This window comes from Gymnoscopelus braueri, assembly GCF_963280865.1.
Source record: "Gymnoscopelus braueri genome assembly, chromosome: 18".
NCBI lineage: Eukaryota > Metazoa > Chordata > Actinopteri > Myctophiformes > Myctophidae > Gymnoscopelus > Gymnoscopelus braueri.
Window position 1 is genome coordinate 23,470,387 of NC_137618.1, and position 11,261 is coordinate 23,481,647.

Genomic DNA, 11,261 nt, shown 5'->3' on the forward strand with positions numbered 1-11,261 from the left:
TTTTTTAATAAAAATGTTAACTTACTGTTGATTTAGCTATTTTTATTTGAAAGAAAACCTGGACTGGATCGGTGGATCCGGATCTTCAAATAGTAAAATCATCAGGAAGTTGACATTTTTATTAAAAAAATAAACAGTACTGGGTTTGGTGATGTTCTATATTGTCTGAATCAGCTTAGTTTGTGTTCGTTTATGGGCTAAAAGAGTGACTTTGAGAGCTGTTTCAGTGTACAATGTAAGTCAATGGGGAGCATATTTTTAATTATCAATTTCTAATTAATGGAGCAATTATTTTTCATTTCTTGTCCACCTTTGGAGTTACATCATGGCAAGGTAACTACACAAACCAAACCTCTACCAAAGTGGTCTTACCCTTTAAGTGGTTAACTTCTCACGTGCTTTCAGGTCCACTGCTCTTAAACGCTGCAGCCATGCATCTGTGTGTTTTTATTAATAGAGGGCTTTTCATAGAGCCACATCCATGGCCATTCCACATGGAAATGTGATGCCTGTACTGTCTCACAGGGGAAAACCACCACTCCAATGCCCCCTGTGACCGTAGCGTAGCCACATGCACCCATCACACATGCGCTTGCATGCAACTGAGTGAACCCACCCCATTTGTAACTTTCAGGGTATACCTCACCCCTGGTATAATCCTAGAATCAATCCCTTGCTGAATCAGCAACATGTCACGGACACACAGAAACACACACACACACACACACACATACACATACTGTACACATACACACACACACACGCACGCGCGCACACTCTCAGAGGTGTACAGTGGGTCTCAGTCATTAACAGCTTGTCAGGGCATGCATGTCTTTGTGGTGTTAAAGAGATTAGAATTGGGTTTAAGCTGTCATCTGTCTGCCCCACTCAGCACCTTTTAACTGGGTCGATGTCATTTGTCAGGAGCAGTTTCATGTCATGTTGAAAGAATTAGCGCAATCACAGCGCTTCAGTCAGTTAGGACGTTTAATTTAAAATGCAGCTCATCATTTCACTGAGCTCGCCCCCAAAATGAGTTACTTCTCTACGCTAATTATAAACCTATGAAATGATAAAGTCACCTTGATCTATCATTAAAGCACAAATGTGATGGTTTTTGATTTGAATATCTATTCTCATCACACTTCCCCATTAAATTGAGTTGATTGTCATAATCATTGCCAGACATCTCTCTGGAGACATTCCAAAGCCTCCCGATATATACAGGTTAAACACAACTCATCCAGAACCACATCTAATTGACAAGGAGCTGAAAGCACAGACAGACGGGAGAGTAAGTCTTACCTGCCGGACAGGTGGACCAAGGGAGAACAGGAGTAGGCCAGGGTTTCTGCTGCTACTGTAGCTGTATGCCACTGTCTCTGCAGCTCTAATAATCAAGTCCTTATTCCTTTGCTCCACTGCAGGTATTTCTACTCTCTCTCTCTCTCTCTCTCTCTTTCTCTCTCTCTTTCTCTCTCTCTCTCTCTCTCTTCCTCTTCCTCCACTGCGTGTCCTCACGTTCTCTCAGAAGTTGTCAGAACGCTCCAGGTTGAATGCAAGGAAAGCATGTGTGTGCCAAAGAGTGGAGGGGTTTCAGAGAGTGGCTGGTCCGTAATGATATTGGTGGTGGGTGGTTGGGTGGGGGGGGACTGTGTGTGAAGAAGGATAAAGGTTGAGGGGAGAGAGAGAGAGAGTGATTGAGGTGGGGGTGCAAGTGGGAGAAATGGGCGTGGCTAGAAAGATGGACAGGAGGGGGACAGAAAAAAAAAACTCCAATCACTCTTTCCCTCATCTCTGTCTTAACTCATTCACTGCCAGAACTTTTTATTTTTGCGTTTGCCCACTGCCAGAAATGTTTCAATTTAAAAAAAAAGTACTCAGGAGCCAAGATACAAAATGTTTAAGTTTTAAGTTAACAAGGAAGTGGATTGGAGTCTAGATCTTCAACAAATCATATCTCCTTGGTCTTTAGGTTAAAAATTAAATAAATAAATAAGAAAAAAAAAAAAAAAAAAAAAAAAGATTTTTTTTTTTTTTGAAAAAATTAAAAGTCGTTTTAGTCGTTCTTGGCAGTGGGGGCTTAAAGGACAAAAGTCGTTTTAGTCGTTCTAGGCAGTGAATGAGTTAAGCTAGATTTATACTTCGACATATGACAGTGTCACGTGCCAAGAATAGCGGATCTATAAGCTCACATCATGTTACAGATGCTGCAACGTGTTTTGAACTTATAGATCTGCTATAATTGCGTGTGACACTATCTTAAAGGACAACTTTAGCAATTTTTGCGATATTTTTTACAGTGGGCGGGGGCATTCTGTCCGGTGGCTAAATATGCCTTTTTTACACAATAAAAATGGTCCTGTGGTCTTTGATGGCCAGATGTGAGTTATTGGGGGCTAGAAGAGCTACTGTAAATAATAATAATAAATAATAAAACACCGGGTTATTGAGTAAAAAAATACATATTTAGCCACCGGACAGAATGCCCCCGCCCACTGTAAAAAAGATCACGAAAATTGCTAAAACTATAGAAAGCAGTGCATTTTAAAATTTTAACACTCATCTTTTATTTACTTTAATTACAATCTAAAACATAAACCTTGGTTGTAAAAAAACAAAGTTGTCCTTTAAGACTCTTAGGAATTGGGCATTAACTGCTACTCTTCCGTTCTCCCTCCCTCTACTTCTCTAGACATTATGGCCATAATGAAGAGTGATAGAGAGCAGAGCAGACAATATGGGGGAAGGGTGTAATAACAAAGATTGGACGGACAGATAACGGGGACAGGAGAAAAAGGGAGGTCTCATGGACAGGGTGGTGGCTGGACGTTGTCGTTAGAACCAGATCGAACTATTGGTTTGGCCGATAATACCGGCCACTATTTGACTTTTTTGATGACATCGGTGTCAGACATTATAAAGCCGATATGTCCCTATTTGGGGCATGTCATTTAAAAAAAAAATCAAAAATAGCAGATCTACAATCTCTCTTTTCCATCGCATTGCGACATGTTGTGAGCTTGTAGATTGGCCTGGTAGACTTGAATAGGGCTCAAAGGGCAAGAACACTTTGGTAGAGGTTTGGGTTGTGTAGTTACCTTGCCATGATGTAACAACAAAGATGGGCAAGAAATCAAAAATAATTTCTCCATTGACTAGAAATTGTTAATTTATGTTATGATTGACTTACATTGTAGAGTGAAGAGGCTCAGGAAAATGAACGCAAACAAACCTGGTTCTGACAGTATAGATTAGAACATCACCAAACCCAGTACTGTTAGTTATTTTTATAAAAATGTCAACTTCCTATTGATTTTGCTATTTTTATTAGGATGAAACCCGGACTGGATCCGTGGATCTGGATCCGGATCTTTCAGAGTTGTGTTTGAGAGCAGTTTGTCACTATGCAACATTGGGTCGCATTATGACCTGCGTAACCATTTATGTTCTATTTTTTACTTTGGCTATTTAAAAAGTGTTTTGACAAATCGAAGAAAACATTCAGAATTTTTCAGGATTTCACAATTTCTTGAAAATGGCCAATATACAAGCTCACAACGTGTCATGAACAATTGTTTTGAACACGTCACAACGCGACATGACATGTTGTGCGCTTTTTTTTTTAATTCTTTTTTTTTAAATTCTTTTTTTTGCAAATCTTAAAAATTCAGAAATATTCTCAGAATCTATAACGTATTTCACTACTGCGGATGCCAAATATTCTGACAATGAAATGGACTGCAGCACCTGGGTGGTCCCCAGGGGGAATGTACTGTGGCTAAAAACATCACCATGCTCCCTTCATAATCCTTCTCCAAATATAATCTTATGGCGCTTCATATAACTCGGCTGTCAATTCCATGCTTAAGGTCAACTATTCAAGCATGGTGTAGTCACCAAAAAATGTCTTAATCTGCCAGCGTCTGTCAGCATTAGGCACTAAGCCTACTTTGAAGTGAATTAGGGGATTCCTAGATGGCTTACTACGAATAACCATGTTCAGTTAAACGGGCAGTGGATAAGCCTCCTCAGGAAACGCCATGCATAACTATTCAGTGTAGAAATGAAAGCGTAATGGCCTGACTAAGCTAATTTATATGGTACAAGGCAGGACCTTAACCACTTTCAACCTGGTGTCCCTATTTTTGGCATGTCATAGGTGAAAATAAATAAAATAATAAATAAATGTATTTTTCATTTTTTCATTATTATTTTTTTAATAGCCAAAGTATAAAATTATGGCTATAGCTAAAATCGAAACCCTGCCAGCCTCATCCTTCTCTCTCTGACCTTGTCCGTGACCCACAGGATGCCTCCGTAGAGGTCCACGTTTCTGATGCAAGTGCCCTCCGAACTATCGGATCCTGTTCTGTCGAGGAAGTCCAGGCACAGAGATAGTTGAAGTCCTTGACTACCTCGAGCTCTGTCCCGCTGGTAGTAGAAATGCCATTACTTAAGTTTTCTTGGCACTGAGCTTAAGGGCAATTTTCCTGCACTTTTTTTCTTCTGGCCGTAGTAGTTCCCTTACTTACTACCACGGTGTATGGTCCGTCAGGTATGGGAAGGTCGTGGAAGACCGGAGCTATCGGGCCATCTTGCCCATCATCTCTCGTGTGTGTGTGTGTGTGTGTGTGTGTGTGTGTGTGTGTGTGTGTGTGTGTGTGTGTGTGTGTGTGTGTGTGTGTGTGTGTGTGTGTGTGTGTGTGTGTGTGTGTGTGTGTGTGTGTGTGTGTGTGTGTGTGTGTGTGTGTGTGTGTGTGTGTGTACTATTCTCAAGTCTTTTTTATCTCAGATGTTGTGTGTGGTTTGTAACTCAAACTCACCAGATACATTTTGTACTTTGTAAACTTTTCCAAGATTGCCATATGACTGTGTCGCTCGCCGAAAACTGGTTTATGGATGGTATTTTCAGTGAGTGCTATGCTCGTGCGACAAAGTATATCAATATAATAATAATAATGATAATAATACATTTTATTTATCATTTACTTGATACATTTGAAACAAATCTCAAAGTGCTAGTCATTAGGCCCAGCCATTGAAAAGGTTAGACAGAAGTTCTCCACCTGTCTATTCCTTTGTGATCTATTTCTATTTAACTTGGATATCATGCGCCGTCAGTAAGGACACTGTTAGGAAACCAAAAGATTTATAGTCCTCTCACACTGGCATTTGTCCCTTTTTAATTAAAGCCAAGGTATTTATGAGCTAGCAGTCTCCTTTGCCCTCTATTGAAAGTGGGTAAAGAGCAGGAGAGCAGTTGGTGAAAGGGGGTTTAAAGATAACTAGATGCTTGTTTCAATGACTGCTATATTGGTATCCACTGTATGTTGTGCTGTCCTACTTTGTCCATATAGTGCAGTATGCACTGGAATATACCTAATGAGTTGCTAATCACTCCCAAGCATTAGCACATTGGCCTGAGTAAAACAGACTGAACTTCATTTTGCACTTTGTGTGCCCTCTTAATGATGTTATCCATGAAGAATGGTTGCTTTTTGTCTTTATAGTGGCTAGGGATGATGAAACGGACCACGCCATTTGACAAGTATTGATATAGACTTGTCTTAATACTTACTGTATGGTAGGGATGATAATGGGGAACACACTATTTGACAAGTATTCATATACTGTAGCTGTAGACTTGTCTTAATATTATCTCTCTGGGCCAGTGTGTTGTATCTACTGTAGTTCAGTTAGAGAACCAAATTACAGGTTTGATTTACAGGTTCTGTTCATTTCGACATTGTCTTAGCACCTCCAGTGTTGAGTGATGAAATTGGTCTTATTTTTTCAGATGTGTCTGAGAAAGAGGAGGAGAAAGATGAACAGACACAGTCCACAGAAAACCCTCAGACAAAGAAGAGGAAGAGTGTAACAGAAAATCCAGACAACGCCGGGAAGAAAAAGAAGGTACAGTGTGGTAGTGTTATGTTGCATTGTAGTGAATTTGAAAACTGCCAGTATCTTTTAACATAAGATCTCGGGATCCAGATGGGAACGGTGTGGCTCCAATGTGGATCTCGGGCATCATGTGGCCAGCCTTTGACGTCAGTCTTCTAAGACGTCAATCGTCTATGATGTATCTCGTTAACTCCAATTAAATGTTTGTTACTCACATGGAACATAATGCTGCACCACAATGCACCTCCCAACAGTACAAGTACCCTTTTGGGTATTCAGCAAATTTTGGACACTGCCTTACTTTAGCACATGCATTTTCTACGTCTATAATAATATCTCTTAAAGGTGATATATCCTATGTAAATAAGGAAACCTCTGTCCGTCACACACTCTGTCCCGTATGGTTCTCCTCAGTGAGTTGAGCAATTGATCTCAACTTGCACTTGGGCATTGAGCATTAACACTTGCAGAGAGTGAGGAAGCCCGTTTTGCACTTTCCCAAAATGTAAACTGTTAATTACCGCTTTTGTGTAAACACCGGAGACTGGGAGTTTAGGCTGTGGGATCTATCGTCATGGTTACACTTACAGCCCCGCAGGCTATGGGACGCTGGCTACAGTTGGCTTACAGACACACACCGGCAGACACAACGTAGCTCTTGGTGCTAATAGCGTTAGCGTGTATATTGTTTACTCTTTGATACAATGGAGCAGAGCGTCTGCGAGCTCTGCAGCTCTGACATTCCAGCGATTTGTGTGTGATTTCACCACGTGTCACTAAGTACATTATTTCTAAGTATTTTCACGTTGAGAAATGAGGCGAGCCGGCTGTCGAGAAAAACTTCTCTGTGAATGAGAACGAAGGTGCAAGGTGTGTGTGTGTGTGTGTGTGTGTGTGTGTGTGTGTGTGTGAGTGTGTGTTTAACTGTCGGAGCGAGGCAGAGATCGAGTCATAGGAACACACGGCTGTTATATTTCGCCAAATTAATTATGAGACTCTAAATATTCTGAATCTATACTCGGCGCATATCCCAAAATCTGCACTCTATCCCAGAGTGCTCACATCCCCGGGTATGGACTATTATATATTCTTATATATTTTGTAGTATTTGTTCAGTTAGCTGGCATTGTATCCCCCCTGGAGAAAATAATATTTATGGCCCACCCCCATTTAACCAGACGATTCTGCCAGTGCCCTCGGCAGATTAGTCTGGCCCCACTCGGTGGAGATTGGATTTCGCTGCCCCCGAAGTTATGAGGCACCAATCAGGGCCCAGTATGCAACTGATATGTTTACACGTCACCAGGCTTTTCTATCAGTTGTGGATAGACAACTAAACAACATTTAGTGGATAGACAACAAAGCAACATACAGTAAACAATCTATCGTAGTATTGTGACAGACGGGTGCGGGGGAGAAATGGAAACGAACGTGTTGCAGGACTCTCGCAGCTTGTTTATGAACAGCCTAATAATTTTAGCCTATACTGTAGGTCATGGAGTCATGGAACCTCATCTCATTGGCTACTGTAAACGCCAATCACTGTCTCTGACATGTCCTGCCTTAACTTACTGTTTTTACAGGAATTATGTTATATGTAGAATGAACATTGATCATTTCTGGCCACGTAAATCATTTTCAGGTGTGCCTAATCTTTTGACTGATATATTTGGTTTGTTTGATTGATCTGGTTACATTGAATTTAGCCTAAAACATGTCCTCTTACCTGGTTGTAACAGAAGGAGTGTGTGGTTGCTCCAGAGAAGAAAGAAGATGAGGTTGACAAAGAGTCAACAAAAAAACCCAGAAAGAGGAAGGTGAGAGTGAAAAACCTGCAGTGACACTTGTGATGTTGGAAAGAGGCAAAAAGAATTTAAAAAACACCCTCACACTGTCTTCACTTGCTCAATAAAAAATAAAAAAAGATGGCTGAAGAAGGTACGATGCAATAAAAAAAAAATCTTTATTGAGTAAGTGAAGAAAGTGTGGGGGTGTTTTTATTTATTTATTATTTGATCTGTGTACGTGTATACTCCACCAACGCTGTCACAAAGATTTTATTCAGCTGTGCAAGAGACTTTTGATTACCTGGAAACGGGAATAAATGGTCCTATTGTGGATAGCTTACAAATGCATTGACCAACACTGGTTCAAAAGTCTTGTGAATATTATATTTTGTTCTGTTCAGAGGAAGAAGAAGACCATCACAGATGTCCTAGCCACTTCTGAACCCAAACCAGGCAGTCCGGCTGACCTGCAGAACCTTCTTGTGAATTACTTCTCAGACAAGCGCTCCGTTATTGAACAGGAAGAGCTTGCGCTGCCGGGTGAGTCTTGGGTCTCACCGTTGACCTGGAAGTGACTGCTACCTACCACTGGCATGAGTCAGGGCCAGGGTCTCCCTGTTGACCAGGAAGCTGCTTGTACCGCTGCATGCTGCCCTGCTGACTCATCATGTCTCTGTCTATCCTGTTGTCTTCCAGAGTCCAGTTTCCTGACCAGTAATGACTTGACACACACTCTGTCTTCCTATTTGAAAGAAAGTGAGTTTGGGCAAAGCTTCCAATGACAATTCCAGTCTGTTATCATGACAAATCCAGTTCTCTTATTAACCCATTGAGACCTGAAGCCGATTCTACATGTCTCCTAAATCCCAACAGTTTTCTGAAAAACATATGTTTCTATATCAGTGGTGCTCAATCTTTTTCATGTCAAGGACCCCCAAAATGATATGTATTTGGCCGCGGACCCCCATCAAAATATTTAGTTCCAGGGACCCCCCAGAAGCAACGATTTGAGTTAAAAATGTTCGCTTTAAAAATATATATATTCAAAGATTTGCACACATTTTCACGATTTTTCAAAAATAGCAGATCTCCAAGCTCGTAGCTTGTATATCTGCTATTTTTGAATAGCCCAAAGTGTAAAATGCTTTTTAGCTCAAATCTAAAAATGACACAGTTTCAGGTCTTAATGGGTTAAAAAATAAGAAGTGAGTCTCGAGTGTAATTCTGATGCCCCCTTTTTCTGCCTTGTACTCAGTTTGTCCCAAATGGGCGAAGGCCCAAAAGCAGCACGAAGCGAAGGGTTCTGTGGTTCTGCTTATTGTCTGCAGCTCTGCGCTCCGCACTATTGAGCTCATCAAGTGAGTCACACACACCAGTGATGTCTGTTCCATTGTTCTCTGCTTCATAACCGTAATGTTTGCATTCTCTGCCAGGCGGAGATATTGCATTTAGCCCTGTATGTTTGTGTTTGTGTGTCTTTCTGTCTGCCCGCAGCTTATTTCGCAAACTACTACTAGGTGGATCAGCGTCATGTTAATTGTGCACGCAGCCATCATCAGGCCAAGGACCTGGATTTCTGAATATTTTGAACTTTCTAATATTAATAATCAGAGCAATCATCCCTCCAGTCTATGGGATACAGGTCATGCAAGGCTATGTACCGGAGCGCACCTTTCGTGCACTCGTAGTATTTCATAATTATATAACTCTCAGTACTGTCTATGCTGCTATGTAAAGCACATTGTTATTAGTCCCCCACCAGTCCTCCGGGATCAACTATAGTTTTGCACTCCATCCATCCATCTGTCCGTCTTTCCAAGATCTTGCCTGAAGCATATCTCCTATACCATGATGCCTAGGAAGACCAGACTTGGTGCAAGGTTACATCTAATCAAGGTGGTGTGTCACGTGCCAAAAGTAGGTCAGTGTGACCTTAAAAGCCCGGTCACAACCACTGCGCTGTCCAGTAGGGGACTAGGGATTTTGCCCTGCAATTGATCCAATTCACAGCTGCCATTTTGACATACACATAAATAATAAGAATGCTTTATTTATATAGCACCTTTCGAAACAAAGTTACAAAGTGCTTCTAAACACAGCTACAGGAGGTAGGTAATGAATGATATTAATAGTGGGTGTTTCTGTATGCCAGCATTACATTAACTGTACAGCGGCTCTCCATGCTGGCACAGTAACACTTACATGAAATGCACACACATTAATGCTATTACCTGTCGCTTGTGTTTACCTGTCAAAATCCCTGCTATGAAAAGGGCCTAAAATTAGGCATTTGTTGGAAAAGTGCTATACACGTAATGTGTATTATGTTTATTTTGTGTAATCACCAGGCAGCTGACTACCTTCAAGGGTGATGCCAGAGTGCTGAAGCTGTTTGCGAAACACATCAAGGTAGCAGAGATGATGGAGACCCTGTGTCATGAATACTATCTGTATGCTGTGCCTGCATCTGCTGTATACTGTACTATCATCTGGTGTTTGCTTGAGTAAAGTGTCCTGTCTTGTTTGTGTGTTTGTGTCTTGTAATTTACAGGTAGACGAACAAGTGAAGCTTCTGCAGAAGAGCGTCACACACATCGGAGTGGGGACGCCCGCCAGAATCTGGTCTCTCATTGATAGAGGTACATGTTGTGGGCATGGAAGTACCAATATATTAATCGCTAAAGGTGTTAAAACAATACGCCAAATAGAATTATAACTTCTGCAGCTGTGAATTGTTGTACATGCACTTCATGCACAATTTGTTAGTGCAAATAAAAGATAAATGAATTTAAAAAATGCATTTATAATCTCTGACCTCTCTCTCTCTCTCTCTCTCTCTCTCTCTCAGAGGGTTTGAACTTGCAGGCACTACGCTACCTGGTTCTGGACTGGAACTGGAGGGACCAGAAGCTCCGCAGGATGGTGGATGTTGCAGAGGTGAGTTAGTGCCCCCTGCTGGGTTTAAATGGAGAGGGACATTTTCTGAGTGTTGACTCACTCCGTGTTACTCTGTGTGAGAGATTATGAATGTTGACTATTTTTGGGGGGGAGTGGGGGGAGCTCAATCAGTGAGGTAATTGAATTAAATGTTATACAAATAACATTTTCCCCTTTTATATTTCAAAGGTGGTTGTGTGTTATGCATACATAACAATATGTGTCCTTGTCTCCTCCAGGTGAAAGTGGACTTACTGAAGCTTCTGGAAACTGGTCTTGTGAACAGATGCAGTGGTGGCCAAGTCAAAATTGGTCTCTTCTGAGGGCAAATAAAGCTCCCTGGTGTTGATATTCCACACAGTCACTGATTTACAGCTGGCCCCATTATACTGATATATTCGCTGAGTGACCTCTGGCCCGCACGCACCATCCTGTTTGTTTTTCCTTTGTCTCAGTGTGAAACTTGTGTTGTGCTTTTACTATTTTCAGAGAACCAATGTCGACCGTGTGATGTTGTTTACTCAGTATTGTTCAACATGATCTCCCAGTGTGATGGGTTGAATAAACTGACTCTGAATGAAACCAGCATCCCTCCGTTTGTTTACTCTGACCAAGGGATGTCCCTCCCAC

General features: G+C 41.3%; 2 protein-coding genes across 4 annotated transcripts in view; one reads left to right on the forward strand and one right to left on the reverse strand.

Moving 5' to 3' along the window:
• Positions 1–1,606, reverse strand: part of LOC308073879 (filamin A-interacting protein 1-like) — a 32,738-nt gene extending 31,132 nt beyond the window's left edge. The window contains exon 1 of the mRNA XM_080413109.1: positions 1,306–1,606. The gene's annotated coding sequence lies outside the window, so the exon portion shown is untranslated. The remainder of the gene's footprint in view (positions 1–1,305) is intronic.
• The window catches only part of cmss1 (cms1 ribosomal small subunit homolog), a 43,719-nt gene extending 32,506 nt beyond the window's left edge, over positions 1–11,213 (forward strand). For 2 of the 3 annotated variants that reach the window (XM_080413112.1, XM_080413114.1), the window contains exons 2-10: positions 5,801–5,916; positions 7,647–7,724; positions 8,096–8,234; positions 8,391–8,450; positions 8,950–9,052; positions 10,043–10,103; positions 10,246–10,333; positions 10,543–10,631; positions 10,871–11,213. In XM_080413112.1, the coding sequence (XP_080269238.1) occupies positions 5,801–5,916; positions 7,647–7,724; positions 8,096–8,234; positions 8,391–8,450; positions 8,950–9,052; positions 10,043–10,103; positions 10,246–10,333; positions 10,543–10,631; positions 10,871–10,954 (818 nt within the window). In that variant the 3' untranslated portion in view covers positions 10,955–11,213. The remainder of the gene's footprint in view (positions 1–5,800; positions 5,917–7,646; positions 7,725–8,095; positions 8,235–8,390; positions 8,451–8,949; positions 9,053–10,042; positions 10,104–10,245; positions 10,334–10,542; positions 10,632–10,870) is intronic. The other variant, XM_080413113.1, reaches the window with a different exon arrangement.
• The last annotated feature ends 48 nt before the right edge of the window (positions 11,214–11,261 follow it).